This window comes from Adiantum capillus-veneris, chromosome 16, assembly GCF_014529385.1.
Source record: "Adiantum capillus-veneris isolate H3 chromosome 16, ASM1452938v2, whole genome shotgun sequence".
Taxonomy (NCBI): Eukaryota; Viridiplantae; Streptophyta; class Polypodiopsida; order Polypodiales; family Pteridaceae; genus Adiantum; species Adiantum capillus-veneris.
In genome coordinates this window covers 37,008,767-37,027,201 of record NC_140946.1, presented here as the reverse complement: position 1 = coordinate 37,027,201, position 18,435 = coordinate 37,008,767, and the positions used below count along the sequence as shown (strand labels likewise).

The 18,435-nt window shown below is 40.7% G+C and overlaps 1 protein-coding gene across 1 annotated transcript; it reads left to right on the top strand.

Moving 5' to 3' along the window:
- Positions 1-9,085: 9,085 nt before the first annotated feature.
- On the top strand, positions 9,086-9,584 carry LOC147438867 (RING-H2 finger protein ATL64-like). The gene has a single exon (XM_086483936.1). The coding sequence runs from the start codon at positions 9,086-9,088 to the stop codon at positions 9,533-9,535; it is 450 nt and encodes a 149-aa protein (XP_086340062.1). The 3' UTR covers positions 9,536-9,584.
- Positions 9,585-18,435: the final 8,851 nt, after the last annotated feature.

Here is an 18,435-nt window from a genome sequence, read left to right as displayed (position 1 = left end):
GCTGACATTCATTTGGCTAAACGAGGCTTTCGTAATAGTCCAACAGAAAGCAAATTGTATGTAAAGTGTGAGGGTTATGTACTTCTCATTGTGGTTCTTTATGTTGATGATTTGCTGATCACTGGACCAAATGAGAGACATATTGCTGAATTTAAGGCTGATTTAAATGCTACTTTCAAGATGAAAGATTTGGGGCTGTTGCATCATTACTTGGGTATACAGTTTAAGCAGTGTGATGGTGGTATTGCCTTGTGTCAGAAAAGTTACATAGAGACATTGCTAGGTAAGTTTGGACTTGAGGATTGCAAACCTATTGCCACTCCCATGGAAACAGGTTTGAAGTTGAGTCTACATGATGCTGGCGATCCTGCTGATGTCACTCTTTATCAAACTGCTGTTGGTTGCCTCATTTATGTATGCAACACGAGGCCAGGTATTCAGTTTGCAGTCTCATAGGTCAGCAGATTTATGGATAGCCCAGGGTCTAAGCATTGGCAGGCTGTCAAGAGGATTTTCCACTACCTTACTGGCACTTTACATCTTGGCTTGTTTTATCCTAAAGGGGGATCATTGCAGCCAGACTTACATGCTTTTTCAGACTCAGATTGGGGTGGTTATTTTGACACGAGAGTGTCCACAAATGGTTTTTGTTTCATGCTTGGTAGTTCATGTATATCATGGTTGAGCAAGAAGCAACCTACTGTGGCCACTTCGAGTTGTGAAGCTGAGTACAGGGCAGTCTTCACAGCTACGGTTGAGTGTGTATGGCTCAGATGCCTTATGGCTAATTTGGGTGTTGGACAGGAAACTGCCAACACTATCTACACTGATAGTCAAAGCGTATTGGCAGTGCGAGGAACCCCGTTTTTCATGCTTGCACAAAGCACATTGAGGTGCATTACCACTATGTTAGGGAGAGGCTCTCAATAGGAGAGATCAGCTTGGCTTATGTGCCAACACAGGACAACCTTGTAGATCTTTTCACAAAGGCATTGTCTCATGAGAAGCTTGAAGCTTTCGGCAAAGCTTTGGGCTTACTCCCCTTTGTGGACTGATCATGTCCTTAGGGCATGGCACTTCCCTTTACTCATGTGCCATCTCTCATTCACCGCATCACTCCAGGGGGGATTTGTTACCATATACATGTGGTAGTGATGTGTGTGAACACACTAGGACCGCCGAGGCATTTTTTCCCTCTTTAGGAGGTTTTTTCCCCCGTGCATTGTATATACGCCCATCACTCTAGGGCTATCTATCTTTCCATTGCACACTAAGTAACACACTCTCCATTGTGTGCCTTGAGCTTCCTTAGTCTTCTCCAAGTTGTGTGTGTTTCTCTGCAACCCTAATTCCAACATAATTTGTAAATTGTCAACTTCCTCTGTTTCCTCGACCATTGCAATCTTGTGTGTATTCGCCTTATAGCCCTTAATGAAAAATGGACAAGGATACAGAGCTCTTGCCCCTTGTTTGCACCCTAGAATGCGCTTGATTGTTTTCGAATTGCCACCTAAGTGCCAGTCAACTTCAAACTCCCCTATGCCATCTACTTGGAGTTTTTCCCCAGCTAGCTGTGCCTTAATGAGATCTATTATCCGCGAAATGCGTTCAAATATACAAGCAAGCACTCCATGGGTCTCCTTGGGAACCTCAATAGAACCAAGCCACCAAATTTTTTTCTTCGACTGCACACTGAAAGATGGTGCACAATCCTTGTTCATAACTGTACGTTTTGCATGAAATAATGCCTCGTTCATGAGAGTAATACTTAGCCTTTCTAATCTTTGTTTCTGCACAATCTGACACTCGTCTAGCTTGAGCACAAACACCAGCTTTGAGCCTAGCACTAAAAAATGTCCAAAATAACATAAGGAAAACCATAATTGAAAAAAAAAACTGCATTACTGTAGCCTCACCATTAGGTGGTACACCATAAAAAGGTATCATTGCCATTTGAAGTTTTCTCAAATCAACAAAAATATTATTTGACATTGAATAAGGAAATCCCTTGTCCACCCTGTCTGCACCTACGCTTGCATTGGTACATTTCTTAACTCCTTTGAACTGCTTGGTAAAGATGGATGAAGGCATTATCTCCTCTATGTGCAAATAGCCTCCTATTCGAAGTACACGTCTTCGTTTGAGGCCTTCTTAGCAAGATTGACCTTAAGTGATATAGGAAAAACATTCTTAGTAATGCCTCTTTCCCTTAAAGCATCCTTAAGGAGACTATATAAGGCAATGTATCCCTTAGTACTAATTCCAACTTAATCACAAGCCTTCTGTTTATCAACATCGCTCACAAGATTTGAAAACTTTCACATCACCTCTTTTGTGACAGCATTGTTTAAATGTTCTGCATTTGGTGCTCGTAAAAGGGCTACGACATCTGATTTCTTGAGGCACAAACTTAACAAATGGATGCGATCCTCCTGGCTGTGGCCACCACACAACTCTTGGATAAAATTCCTACAATAATGAACAAAAACATTATTACAAAATTCCTACAAGAATGGACAAAAACATTACCACCACAAAAACACAGATTGGAGCGTAGCAAAATGTACCTTGTAGCTGTAACCCTTATTTTTCTAGCACCACCTTCAGGGGCTAAAGTCTCTATGGCATTGAAGCTCCTCTTATGTTCCCTTGCACCTAAGGGCATCTTTTTAAGATACAGGATCTTATCTTCAAGCTTCGCAATCTTAGCATCCTTCTCTTCCACATGTAGCTTAAGAGTTTCCACTTCCTCCCCCGCATGAAAGATCCTTTCATGCAATCCACTAGTGGTATGGGAAAGAAGTTGACATTGATGCAAAGACCATTGGTGCACTATCAGCTCCAATAGTTGACAATCACTTGCAGTATCCAAGAAGGCCTTGCTCCCCTCTACCTACATATTGTAAGAATGAAGCAAGGCTATTGAATGTTGGGTACACATTGATGGCTGGATCATTAGGGTAGAGGCATCCAGTGACTTGCACCACGGCGTTGTTGTGCAGTTTGCAAGTAATGACGCTTTGAGGGTGCGAAGTCCTTTGGCAACCAAACATGTAGAGAAACCATTTATGAACTTGACAATCTTGCTGTGGATGGGAGGTTTGTAATGTCCCTAGCTCCATGGCAAGGAGAATAAAGCTGGCCTCAAGAAAGAGTGGAGAGCTACAGTAGAGGCACAGAGTGAAGAGCTATGGGATGGAGAGCTTGAGGAGAGCTACCGTATGGAGATGAGAGCTATGGAGTGGAGTGTTGCAGGAGAGCTACGGAGTGGAGAGGAGGGCCATGGAGTGAAGACACATGGGGGGGAGAGCTACAACAAAGCTATGGAGTGGACCTGCATCAAAGAGAGGGAAGGAGGAAGCTATGGAGTGGAGAGCCATGGGGGGGGGAGAGCTGCAACAAAGCTATGGAGTGGACTTGCAACAAAGAGAGGGAAGGATGAAACTATGGAGTGGAGAGCCATGGGGGGGAGAGCTGCAGCAAATCTATGGAGTGGACCTGCAACAAAGAGAGGGAAGGAGGAAGTGTGTGCTGAAAAGTAAGAGAGAGAAGAGGGAGGGAGAGGAGTGAGAGAGGGAAGGAGGTAGAGTGTGTGCTAAAAAGTGGGAGATAGAAGAGATATAGAGGAGTGATTTTGGAGGGAAATAAAAAAAGGTGGGAAGTTTCATATTTTGCAGATCTAACTGTGAGATTTTGAGAGAGAAAATTGGTTTTTGAGTGTATATATATAGGTTGGGGAGAAGTTTTGAGTAAAGTGAGGTTTTTTTGTTTTTTTTTGAAAAAAGTGCTTTTTTGGACTGAGGCTATGTATGTTCTTGATGATGTGACAAAAGAAAGGCAGGGAGGGTAGTTATTGTTATAAGGACCACTACTCTTTTGGGTGTTGAGAGAATGTACCTATCCTCCCTCCTTAACCTCTATTTCAACCTACAAAAAGCCTATGACAGCCTAAATAAAAAAGCCTATGAGAATACCCTTATTCAATGGCCTTGTTTCCTAAACCACACACATTTTTAGCCTTAATCCCTTGAAATTAGGGATCCTTACAAGGACCTTTTGGGGTTCATATTTTTCCTAATGGAGAAAAAATTTGTTTTCGCCAACCATTCATTGCCCTAATAGAAACAAAGCTTGTGTCTTATGGAAAACTGCTTAGTGCTTCCTTGAAACAATGGAAATTGATTTGGAAATTTTTGGAAAACTTGTTATATATTTCAAATGGGGAAAACTTGCCGAGGTTTGCTTCCATTGTGGAACTTTAGGGAATTTCTAAAAAAATTGCCCTCTGGTTAATAAGGAAGTTGAGCTCATACCATCATACTCGAGGAGCAAGACTCTAGTGCTTAAGGAGTAGATTTATTCAGTGAAAGGGGATCAGGGCATAGGAAATACCACCCCTTTAAAAGTGATGCCTCCTCCTACCCCATCCTACGCAAGGATACCAAGGCCAATAGCTCCCTCCAATCCAAGGTCTCTGTTTAAGAGCTCTACAGGGGGAAGTAATGGATCCTCCTCCTCTAATGCTCAGAGGAACCTAGAAAAAGGAAAACGTGTTGTTGACACAAAAGGGTTCACCCCATCTAGGAAAACCTTTAAATCTAAAGGCTTCTCATCACGATACTCATCACAAAATTTCTATGAGGTGCTTATGGAGAATATGCCTTCACCTAAAACACTGGCAGCTATTGACAGTATAGTGGAGAACCATGACTCTAGTAAAAAAGCCAAAATACAACTAGAAGAAGGTCATACTCATGGTATCTAGTTAGTGGTACATATGCATGATAATGGCAATGAGAATGGGGACACCAAAATAGTTCATAACACCCCTCAATGAAGATTGCAACCTTCAATGTTAGGGGGTTGAATGACCCCACCCGTCTCTATTCTTTTAATAAATGGATGCTATCTTCAATATTGGATGTCTCTTTTGTTCAAGAGCACAAAATGCATGACAAAGATGGTAAAGTGTTTTACTACAAAGAAATGCAGTGTTTCAATGGTGGAGCACATGCAGAATACTCAAGTGTTTTGACTCAATGTATTAAATTTTCTTTGAATCCTCGGTGGATGTTAGATTACCCTAGTGGTAGATGTTCAATCTTCTTGATTGACACTGAATGGGGGAAAAAATATGTAATTAATGTCTATGCTGATAAAAATCATAAGCTCAGAAGGGAGCTTTGGGCATGGTTAGTATCCTTAGACTTGCAAGCAGGTATTGTAGGTGGGGACTTTAATTAATATGGTATGTAACAATATAGACACTACCTCTCTTGCTACTCTTATTCAAATCTAGAGGCTCATGTATGGGATGAGTTAACCTCTAGAAGATGGAGTGGTGCACGGTTTGTGAATGGTCAAGTGCATATTGGGTATACCTTCCATTCCCACTCTCACTCCTCATCATGGTCTAGGATGGATAGAGTCTATTTCATTGGATCTAATTGATTTACCTGCTTTTGCTCAATTGCATGTGGAAATTCAGATATCAATATGTGTTTATTTTCCCCTCTACTTATGTTTGAATAACGTTGATATGCAATCATTCAAGCACAATGGTATAGCTAGGACTTTGATGGTTAAAAATAATATATTTCAAAATAATATTTATAAGCATGCATTGGTTAATGCTCTGGTAAAATTGTTGTCTCAGTTTGGCATGCAGGAGCCTGTGCAGGCTTGGCTTCATGTCTGCTCAGAGATGCAACAATGTATTAGACATACTGGGAAGAGGCATGCCAATAAAAATAAAAGGGATGCATTGTAGGCATCAAAATATGTAGCACAAATCATGACTCATGATGTATCACAACTGAGGGACAAGGACATTGAGGGACTTAAGGCAGCTAGGCAGGTGCTCACACAATAGATTTGGCCTCTAGAGCAATATTCTTATGTAGACAACATGAACTTAAAGATGTACATTGCTCCTCCAAAATGTTCTGTAGAAAACTGCAGACAAATCATGCTAGGGAATGCATTCACAGGATAACTAAGGAAGATGTGCAAATCATCTCAGAACTTGCTAATGTAATGGAGAAATGTAAACAATACTTTGAGGATATACTAAATAAAAAGGTAGACGAGTCTTATAAGAGACAACAGGCTGTTGAGTTGTTGCTTTCAGTGGTGGATCCATGCATAGAGGAAAGTAATGCTAAAAGATTGGAAGAACCATTTGGAGAGAAAGAAATCTTATGGCCCTTAAGAAACTGGGTAATGATAAAACCCCATGGGCTTGTGGTCTTACTTTGACTATATACTAAATAAAAAGGTAGATGAGTCTTCTAAGAGATGACAAACTATTGAATTGTTGCTTTCAATGGTGGACCCATGCATAGAAGAAAGTAATGATAAAAGATTGGAAGCACCATTTGAAGAGAAATAAATCTTATGTCCCTTAAGAAGCTGGGTAATGATAAAACCCTAGGGGCTTATGGTCTACCAAAGGAATTTGTATTGGATTTTTGGAATCAATTGAATCCTCTGATAGTATCAGTGATCAACAATGTTTGGCAGACTCAATGCATGGATCCATTGTTGAAACAAGGGCTCATCAAACTGCTGACCAAGTAAACCTTTCCTACCTATTTATCGGATTGGAGGCATATAGAAATTATGGGTGTCATTGACAAACTGTTGGCTAAGGCAATATTAGCAATCAGAATTTCCCCATTTCAGAGAAAACACCTACAAGAGGCACAAACTGGGTTGATTGGGGAGGGATCCATTTTAGATAACATTTTGACTGTTATGCTCAAAATTGAGGCCCGCAAAAAAACAAGTAAAAAGTGATGCTATTACAACTTGACTTTGCTAAAGCATTTGATTCCATAATATGAGGCTTTGTGGTTAAAGTTATGGCAAAATTGGGGTTTGGGGAAAAAATAGCATCATGTGTTCTGTTACTGGGCTTGGGAGCCACATCCAATATTTTGGTTAATGGGAGATTATCAGATAATGTCGCAATAGGGAGATCAATCAAGCAAGGTTGTCCTTTGAGACCTTTTTTATTTGTTGTTGCTACCCATCGTGTTTTCTATTTTTTGCATGCTCAAGTCAATGCAGAGCTGGTGGTGGCACTTGGTTTTGCAGATGAAACCATAACTTTTTTGCAGGCTAAAAATGCTAATATTGGCAAATGTATGAATTATTTGAGTGTGTACTCACTTGCTTGCAGGTCTTGAAATTAATAAGGGAAAATCTAATTTGATTGATGTGTTTGTTGAGAACTTTAAATCTATCAATTAGAGAGGACAAATGATTGCCATAGGAACCGTGTTTAGGCATCTAGGATATTCTATTGGTGTGGATGTATCTTCTAAACAATTGACTGCAAGGGTTGAAGGTAGAATTTGTACTAAAGTTGCTAATGATACTGTGATAGATGGCCCTTTCATGTTAGGGTGATGATTTTGCAGTCTATTATGGTTCCATATGTATTGTACTTCCTGTCTCTGCTGGACTGGTCCGACAATGCCTTGCTTAGAATCAGATCTATGTATCTAAATATTTTGTGGGGATCATCCCAAAAAGCATGGCTAGCTTGGGACTCTTTGGTATGCTTGTAGACCTGGGAGGTCTTGGGATACTAAATCTAAAATCACATGCTAGCCAGAAGGGCTACCCTTCTAGATAATATGCTAACTCACACAAGTGCTGGTCTCGTTTGCTGTGGTTTCTGATTAAGAAAGTAGTAGTGTATTTCCATGGCATCTGGGATATGGGGCCGTGGGACAAATTGTTTACTACAGCTCCTGTGAAACTCTATGGGGTAACTGGTAATATGCTAGTGATGTCATGGAAAAATGTATGTGATAAACTTGTATGGGTCGGTAGAGCCAGGTACACAAGTAACTCTTTAGGTGTGGAATCTTGTTTCTAGAGCTTTGTTTTTGAAAAACTCCTGCCTTGTTATTGGGGAGAAAAGCTCTCATCCTCTTCAAAAGAGGGGTCAGTTCAATGGAACAAGTTCTGGACTCTAAAAGCAAGTTGGTTGTTTTTTTGGTTGCCAAGAGGATTTTCAGATTGGGCAATGGTTTGAGAGTTCCATGGGGATTGCTGGCAGCATGTGTAATCAACCTTCAAATTCCATGCAATTAGAACTCCACTCAAAGATTTAGAGACTGGGAGGTACCCCAGTTGTCAGCAAACTCTTGGGCATCACCTACTCAGACTTTTTATCCAATGCTCTTACCTGCTAGCTCAATACACATTAGATGTAACAGAATTTGGGGCCTATCCAAGAGCCATCACTAGTGGATGTAGAGAATCAAATGTATTTGGAATGTGCATTGTGCATTCAAACATAAAGTTTTCTCATGGAGAATTATGACCGGAGCATTGCCCATCGAGGAATTGTTAGCCAGAAAGAGCGTAATGAATGACATATGTGACAGATGTGATAAAATGGAATCCATGAGACAGTTGTTCCTTGATTGTACTTATGTTCAAGTGTGGTGGCAAACTCTGCTGCCAGTTCAAAATCACTAAATTTCAGTTGCTCTCTGGTCTTGTGTATACAGATGGTACTGGTCTTGAATTATGTTTGATGTATATCAGATTATTATGGATGGTTTCTTTTATGTGGCAAGCTAGGAATGTTGTTGTGTTTGATGACTATGCTAGAGAAACCAGCTGCTTGCCATGGGGAATGTTGAAAATGAAACTTCTGGAAGACTTCTTGTCATTGCCAAAATCCATACAAAGGAAGATGTAGAAGTATATAGATGCTCTGTAAGGCAGACCAAAAGATGTAATATAGAAGCGTGTAAAATAGACAAAGATTTTGAGAGAGAGAGAGAGAGAGAGAGAGAGAGAGAGAAGTGACCATCATTATAGTAAGATCTTGGACTGTTTTTTGTCGGGGCATATTGTACAACTCATACTCTTTTATGTATTGTGTGAACCTTGTGCATCATAGTGGTCCTCTAAGAAATCTTCTTTTGTTCTTGCGCATTAATTTTATGTGCGCTAACTGCTAGTCGGGAGGAAATTAGTTAAGGGGATATATGCATGCACGTACTGCGCACTCCTCTTGTGTCGAAAGCGATAACTAAGCAAGCTATCAAGAGGCATCGAAATGATAGAAATAGCTGGTGTGGCACTAGTGTTCGTTGCTGGTGCTGCAGTGACCGTTTTATGCAATATCATGGAGATCAGGAGGCGGCATCGGAGATCAGACGATGACCCCTTGTCGTCTTCCTGTACTGTAAAGTACAGCCGGCGGCCACCGTCCGTAGAGGAAATTGAGGCCGTCGTGCCATCTTCCATTTTTAAGCGCCGTGTACCAGCCAACCACGCCGACAAAGAATCGACGACGGCGACCGCACCAGAGTGCAGCATCTGCCTAGAAGATTTGGAAGAGCGGCAGCGCGTGCGCCTTCTACCCACCTGCTCACACTCCTTCCACGCTCCCTGCATCGACCGCTGGTTCGCTCAGCTCTCCGCCGATCGCCCCTCCTGCCGCTGTCCCTGCTGCCGCACTCTCGTCGCCATACCATGTCGATGGTCACCCATGCCTCTTGTATAGTAGTTTCCATGTCCAATATGTATATAGTTCCACTTCCTGAGATGTTGTAACTTATCTTGCCCTAAAAAAATATTGGTGCCGGTGTCGATGTCTTGTCTCAGAAAGGGTATGTTTATTGACATGTAATAGAGTGCCGAGAGATGGTCATTGACAAGGTATAAGTTAAACAATGTTTTTTAAACATGGTAGAGCATTGATGGTCATTTATGAGGTACATAATAATTGAGATACAGTTTAAGAAACATGAAATGAAAGTCATTCTAATAGAAGACATACAAATCAATGAGAATGTGGTCTCATAGCAAAAGACTACTAACCCTATGAAATGGTAGGTTTTTCGAATGAGTGTGCAAGGTAGAGAACATTGTTTGTCAAAGCTATAGGAAAGCATGTGAAATTTCTTGTCATGCTACAATGAGGAAATATACCATATTGTGCACGTTGGTGCAGCTTAAGTGTGTCGATAGTAGCAATAGACACATGTAGGTATGGATGGGCTAGCAGATGTAGATATGGATAATGTAGCGAGTATGAAGTGCAAGTTTGGCAAGGGAGATCTAGAAGTGTACATTTGAAGTGCTTGGAGGGTGGAGCATATCAGTCTTTATGGATCGACAATTGGACTCCTGATTGGCAAGATATAGGGCTTTGAAATTTCAGCGGGCGATCGATTCTGAGCCATTTTTGGAGAGTGTGCCATTTGATGTATTTTGGAGTTTTGAAGGGTTTGCAAATATAGTGGAAAATGTATAGAGCTAATAAGTCTAAATGGCAGAAAGCTCGGAGCGGAAAGTTATTGCAGGTTGAAGTTTGTGCCAGTTGATAGCGGTGTAGTACCCCAAATGGATTTCTTGATTTTTTGGGCCCATAGTTGTAGGTCCTTAAAAAGTTATGTGGAATTAACCTGGCCTTCATTACTACTCCGACAACTCTGTCTATTAATGCAGTGTTAGAAGCGGTTAAGAATTTCCAACAGGATTTATGCTCTCTTAGTGAGTACAATATTTTGGAAATGGTTCCTAAAGTCTCAAAGTGTTTCCCTTTTCTTCCCCCAAAACAAGTTGATGTAGAAGGGGCAAGTGTGGACAATCAACTTTGGACCCTCCCAAACAAAGGTTTTCTGGCACCTATCTCACTTGAATCTTGGATTTTTTAAGCCAACTTACTTGCTACCTCCATGGATGAGTGTCAGGTTCATATTCTTAAGGGCACTCAATTCTTGGATAAAGGAGAGTTAATCAATGCTCCCTTTGCCATGAATTTTTTGGATCCCGCCAAATGTTCCACCAATATTGGGATTTACAGACACACAAAAGGTATTATGGCCTTTTCTAAGCCAAATGCAGATTATTATTCAGATTCTATTTGGAATATTTATAGGCCATATATCAAATGTGCTTGCAAGTTCCTCAACAACAAATATGCATGTTAGTCAAGTATCATTTGGTTTCATCATGCTGTCTGGTACATTCTTAATCACTTGCAATTATTATTTCGTGACAAAGCTACAGAGTTTCACCTACAATTAATAGCTTCATGGCTTGAGAGACAAGCTTGCAACCTGGTTCTAGCAGAGATTGCGTTCATTCACTTTTGCAACATGATGCTTGAAGTTCTCAAGGAGCTTAAAGAGGATGAACTTGGAACATTTTTGACATCCTATGGCAATTACAAAGGAGTAAAGACTCTATTTAGTCTGCTTAAACACAATAGGGAGGAAGAATCTACCCCATCCCTAAAAAGACCTATTTCTTTGACTAACACTCCTAATTCTTTTACTTCTTTCTTAACTTCCTCTATTACTTCTAGTTCTAAATTTGGCAGAGGAAAAACTAAAAGTTATACTAGTAGAGGGAGAGCCAAAAATATTCTTGTAAAAATCTTCTTGATATGTGATTGTAATATTTTTAGGTAATTACCAACTTGGCGAGTAGGAAGATCTTGAGTTTTAAGAAGAAGGCTCACCACCAGATTTTCATGCATTGTATTTTTGTGAACAAAATTGTGGAATTGTACCCATCTAAATCCATTTTTATAATTTTGGTAATACCTCTCTACTTGGTTTTTCCTTTCCTTTTCTTTTTTCAAAATCACAATCCAAAGTAAAATGAAAATGTATACATCGAAGCTTAGATCGTAGCAAATCAATGGCAAAATGAACGGATTGATTGAGGCATTGATAGGCGCTGCTACTTGCCTAGGTCCAAACATATGACGGAAAACACGTTGGAATTGTAACTTTGTACCAACTATTACTGCATGCACATCTTGCCTAGCCAAAGGAATGAATGTACGATACAAGTCCTCTTGATTCATTAACCTAACTAATAAAAGATAAAAACATGCACGTCAAAGGAGACAGTGTAGTCTACATTAATGGGTAGTATGGTAGGATTTTGTGAATGAAGAATATCCATTAACAACTCTACACCAAAGAGGAATGCAATACGTTGAACATGGAAGAAAATTTTTCTATCAATGTGCACATTTACCCGGATTGCATGCACCCAATGAATGGAGAAAAAGGGATTTCATGCGGAGGTGGTGGGTTACTCATGAAAAGACTGAAAGACTTGGAGTCTTACCTTGGCAATAACAAAATTGCTCATCCTCTGTGGGGGCACCAAAATTGAGACTGTTCGAGGCCCACAGCCAAAACCCAACTACACAAGGGGCACCACCTAGTTTGAGAGTGAACTAGGATGCAAGAAAGGAGAATAGTAGAGTAAGCCTACAATTAAGCAAGAGATATAGACTAACCCTTACACCAATGTAACACACTAAATCATGAGAGAGAGAGAGAGAGAGAGAGAGAGAGAGAGAGAGAGAGAGAGAGAGAGAGAGAGAGAGAGAGAGAGAGAGAGAGATTGTGTTTAATCTAGCTTAATTCAACCTTATGATTTTCACAAGAAGGTACCTAGATCTTGGGGAGTCAAGTGACAACACTTAAGATTTGGTTATAGCAATATGCACTAGCACATTGTCTCAGGGTTATGGGATCCCTCTCACCATGCACCCTCTTACAATGTGTTTGCGGGTTGCCGCGACGGACGTCCACAGCATAGCTCTCAAGCATCAACATAAAATTATCGATACAGGGGAAGCGACTCGGATGAGGCATGGAAACTCACTAGGGTGTGAATCCTAATGAAGTGAACTCGAAGAGATGCAACTACTAACTCTAGAAGCAAATCAAACGCACTAAAGCCAAGTAATCTGCCTATGTCCTTCTTCACAGCTCTACAGTCATCACGCCCGTTCACCATGCAAATCATATCGGAATCGCATGAAACTTGAAGGGAAGCTACAAGAGACTATCAGGAACATATCCTATCACTGTCACAACATTCTGGAGAGGTACAAAGATCGCGATCGTTCGTCCCACAGCATGCAGAAACAGTAAACAAAGGATCCTAAAGGGTCGTTTTTAGGTCCCTAAAGCCTCTCCTACGGTCAAAACAACATAAAATACGCATATAAACACTCTAAACAGTGATTTAAGGCCTAAACAAATGCGTTTGAAACCTTCACCGAATCTTGAATGCTTACACTTGAATGAAAGAGAAGAGTAAGAGGAACACAATTCAAGAAACAAAATTGAATTTGGATTACCGTAGCCTAAGAAGCGTTGATTACAAGTTGGAGCAAAGAGGTAGCTCTCTGTCCGTAACACAATAGTCCCTTATCTTTTTTTAAAAATAATGTCCCCTTTCCTACTAAACTTAGTGTATTATATACCTAGGGCTTTCTAAAGTGGCCGACGGCCAACTTCTCATGGACCTTTACATACATCATTGGAAAAATTTCATCTTTGACTCAGACTTGACATAGACGATTGTCATTAGACTTTTACAGGGTTTGATGTATTAAACATCGGAAAAATAATGTGACCACATCAAAACTTTGGCCGGCTGACCCAACGGGCGCCTTGGCTAGGTGGGCACTTGTATGTTGTTATCACCTCCAAACACTCCCCCCTTCCTAGCTCATGTCGTCCCTTGACACGACCTTGTGCAGTCTTGTCATAGGGTTGTCTTCAGCTTTGTCTTCAAGGTTGGTCTTCATCTTGGGAAGCGTGTTGTCGTTGATGATGCTCCCCCCTTCCTTGAGTGATGCATAGTTGTCATGTTGTTGATACATGATTTGAGCTTTGATTATCGAGGCAACATTTCTTCTTGTTGTGCATTCGCCTCTTGGTTGCCAATCTAAGCTGCCGTAAAGATGGATGTTGAAGTGTTTGATCATGTAGAGCTGATCCTCTTTGTGGCGTGGAATTTATGATGAATATTCTTTCAAGGTCCACTGCAGTTTGAGTTGTCTGCAATAGGTCACCAATGTTGAAGCACTGTGTGAGCTACTTTTGATTGTTGTGGATAGCTCGCTTGCTAAATTTCTAGATCTCATTGCTTGATGTACGTTGTAGGCCATTCTTTGACGTGCCATTGTTGGATGGAGCTTTGTTGTCACCCTTGAAGATAATAGATGCTCTTGATAAGCATATGGAGACCTATTGTTTTTGCTCCAAGTTGTTGTTGATTGATTTGGGTAGCCCTTTCCTTTTTGTTGATGTAGAAGGAATATATACAAGAAGTTGATGATGAGGTCTGGATTAGGGTCTTAAAACCTGGATGACCAAAGGGAAAAAACCCGGTGGGAAAAAATTGCCTTTGGTATACACTCTTATTGGGGTTGAACACTTGGAAGTTGAGTACCTGTTCATGCAAGGTGAGTGCTTGGGAGAAATAAAGTAAGAGTGCGTAATGCAAGTGCCAATTATGGGACACTCTATATGCACACAAGAGTTCTTTCAAGAAAATAATGCGGTGTGAAAAATGAGTTGTTGGGTGATTCAAGGAACAAATGTAGCACATGTGATAGCCAAGGACATCTCAATAGCTTCCACATTTCCAAGAAGGGTTTTTGATGTTGAAGCTTCTCCACTCATTACTCACTATGCATAGTGCGTGAGTGTCTTTTGGACTCTCTTCTTCACTTTACCAAACTTAAAATACATAGACTTGGACTCTTATGCTCACCTATACCAGCATGAGCGACACAACATAAATATGCTCAACTCCTCCACCTTGAGCAGTACCTAGAATAGCTAAGACTCTTAGACCACAGAGAATATTACTTGAAGCTTTGGGACTAATGCCTTGATCATTTAGTGGCTCAACTGCCCGACTCTTGACTTTTCTGCCATGTATTTTTAATGGCGACTTGGACTTACCTGTTCATGGCCCGAAACCCAATGCCATAAGTTCTTGAGATTAAGGCCTCTATCATTGCTTTGGTCTTTGGATGCCACCATCTTTTCAAGTAAGTTGGTATACTTTGACTCCTCTAGCTTCTTTTGTTGCATGGGATGTTCCGTAAGGAGGCCGCATTGTTGTACTTTGACTTTTTCTTCTTTGTGAGGAGCCTGAGTTTTCAACAGTGGTTTTGGAACCCACTTTGTTCTTGCTTCATGAGTTGATTCCTTGACTTGATGGACACTAGGATTTTGTATCCATACTTGGTTATTACCATTGTAAAAGCCTTGCTTTTGTAGTAGAAGACGAGGGATCCATTTTGAGGTTGTTTCTCCTTTGGTTGTGCTTAGTCTCCATTGGATCTTTGTTGTTGTTGATTGTCTTTGTGTGGGGTCCTTTGCTACTTGGTTGGTCTTAGTGGCTCTAGGTTGAGCAACTACTTTGGGTAGCCATATTTGGGTGTTACCTTCATAGAATCCTTGTGCTTCAAGTAGCTTCATTGGAATCATCTGCTGATTCACCTGTTTGTGTTGGGTATCTTCGTTGAAGTCTGATTTCGGTACCCAAACTTTTCGTGTTGCCTGCTTGGAAGGTCTTTTTGTTTGCCTTTTGTTGGTGTTCTTTCACTTGCCTGAGTATTTTGTATTCCGTTGATAGCGCGTCTTGTTCCTTGTATAACTCGTTGGTTGAGGTGGGTAGGTCGAGGTTGTTACTTTAGGCTTTCTGGCCCAAACATTAATGTTTCCTTGGAAGTAGCCTTGAGCAGTGATTGAATCATTTGATGCTATCTACCCTGTCACCCTTTGTTGTTGTGGTTGAACCCGTGTTTCATGTATCCAAACTGGGTCTTTGACTTGGATGTGCTCTTTGGATACCAACACTTGGTTGACATTCTTCGGCTTCTTCTGGATGCTTTTTGGTGACGGAAACTTTGGTTGATAGACTTTTTGCTTTGGTTTCCATTTCATTGTTGATGGTGTGGCTCTTGATGTAGAGGCTTCGTGGAAAATTTGATGGAAGCTCGTTGAAGGTAAAGTCATCTGGCGAGGTTGATATACTTCAATGTTTACCTTTGCTTTACCTTTTTTCACGATGGTTGGCGATTTCTCCTCTGCATGGATTTGAGAAGCTTCATGGAGTCTTACCGTTGTTGTTGTTGAAGCTTTTGATTGTTGTCGAAAGAAGATGTTCCTCCAGCTTTCTGTTAGGACCAGACTCTCTTTGATATGATGGGAGTTGATTATGTGGAAAGTATCTTTATACTCCCCGGTACTCAATTTGAGTACAGCTTCTGCCACTCCAAAGCTAGGAATTGGCATTTTTGAACTTGTGTAAACTGTTTCTTCTAGCTCATTGATTGGTGGCTTTCCCATCATGATCCACGTTCCATAAGTCATTAGATTCTTTGTTGCTTCTGGATCTATTGCGGCCGAACATGTAACCTTGAGCCCTGTTTGTCCGCATAAATTGAATTTGATCGCCGTAGGAGATAGTCCATCTTCTTCCTTGTCCTTGTTCTTCTTTTGATCTTGCGTTTGTTGAAGATTTGCCGTTGAACTTGGAATCTTTTCTCCTTCATTTGCTTTCATTTGCACTTTCTCTGGAGTCTGCTTCTTTGAAATAGCTTTTGTCGATTCTTCAGGTATGTCAATGATGACATATTCTCGTTGTTGCTCTGCTTTCTTCATGTGCACTTTGGCATCATGCTCCATGACGTTGCTATCTGTTTCACCTTTTTTGCCTTCACACTCACAAATCTCGTTAGCTTCCTTCAACACCTTTATCGTAAATACTGGAGTTATATCATACCCTTCCTCATCACAAAATTTTGTCAGGGTCACCTCATTCACACACACATCAAGAGTCGCCAGTATTTGATCCCATCCAAAGGGTTCAAATAATTGCTTTGGAAAGGGTTCCGGTATGTAAGCTTCATCGTCCATTGATCTTTTTAGGATGCAATCCTCCTTCACTGAGCTTCCACACTTTGAAGCACCACACATCCAAAGTTCTTGTTTGGTTTGTAGCCACGCAGGTATCTCTTTCCCATTGACTATAGTAGAGTCAATTTCTTCTATAGGAGTTCTATTCACATCTCTATAGCTATGGTCTTTTATGCTTATTTTTGTGGTGATCTTTTTATATCTCAAGTAGATATAGTCATAGCCCCAATCTTGAACCATCTTAAGTTGACGCATGAAAGGTATTCCTAAAATGATATCAAAATTTTTTCCTTTTCCAAAATCTACTATTGCAAATGTATGTTCATATTCAATTCCACAAGAAGTCACAATAATTTGCTCGAGGATACCCAAAGGTTTTTCCGTGTATCCATCTGCAAGTTGCAGCTTCATTCTAGTTTTCCTAAACGCTGGTCTACCCCATTTTTCCCAAATGTCTTTTGTGGCTATGGCTACTCCAGCCCCACTATCAAGTATAGCCAATGTTTTAACTCCTTTGTATTCCACAGGTAAGGTGGTGTTTCCTTCTTCTCCTTCGCAATATTCCGCAACCTTGTTTATTGGCACAGGTTTAGCGTTTGCACTTTCTTGTTGAGTTTTGTTTGATTGTTCATTTGAGGGTAGATCTTAAAGAGGTATCTTTAATCCCATCTTCCCCAAATTGTTGCCTACTTCATCCCATACATGTGGTCTAATCTTAAGCAGTTTAGATAGAGTAATGGTGCACTGTATTGGAGCTGACATCAGCTCTTGCATACTCTTTGAATCCATCATCTTGTATATGGCTTTCCTTTGAGATGGCACCACTCTAGTCTCTGAGTCAGCCTCATGTTCTCCTATGTATGAGAGTAAGGTCTTCAAGGACTCTGGTTTGCTTTCAATTGAAACTTCCATCCCTGCATCTCCATTTAGAGATTGAATGTCTCCCTGATAGACTTCATGCCCTGTATTGACCTCAGTTATGGGTGCAGATTGGAAAGTCGCACTTCCATCTTTTGCACTTCTAATTGCTTCCCACAATTCATTTGGCCATGGCTCATCTATCTCTGGGATAGGTGCCATAAATTGTGATCTTGACCTTGCATCATTAGTGGTGTTGGCCACTACTTGATCATCTAGTTGAATTTCTAGTTTTTGGTTTCTTGTGCTGCAGTCTTTGCTTGCACATCCTTTTGTGATTCTAGCTCAATGTTTCTTTGAGTTAATGTTTCAACAACCTTTGCCTTAGGCATTTCAAATCCAACACTTTTTGGTTTTGTTTCTGGAGGTGGAATTGGTGCTTCAGGCTCCATCATTGCCTGTGCAGTTTTTACCAATTTCTTACACATTTTCAACCTCTCAGTCTCTACCTCAGCATGAGGATATTTCATCCCTTGTTGCTCTAGGGTTTGGTTGGGTTTCAATCTAGCCTCATATGCTTCCAATGCAGCATCTAATGGCTCTAGGACATTGTCTACCAACACAGATCCTCCAGAAGACGCCTTCCTTGGTTTCTTATCGCTCACCACTGTTTTGTTTTCCCGTTCTTGTTTTAACTGCTCCTTTGTCTCTTGTAATTCTGTTTGTAGTGCAATTTGATTTGTAATTGTTTTTGCTTTAATTCTGTCTCTTTTGGCTTTCCAGGATTTTCTCCCAGTCCTCACTGACACACTAGTTGTTTCCCCTCGTTTGGGTTGTTGATCTTTCT

Bases quoted from the DNA above. Each gene is read 5' to 3' on its own strand.
- LOC147438867 (XM_086483936.1), top strand. From the start codon at position 9,086: ATGATAGAAATAGCTGGTGTGGCACTAGTGTTCGTTGCTGGTGCTGCA.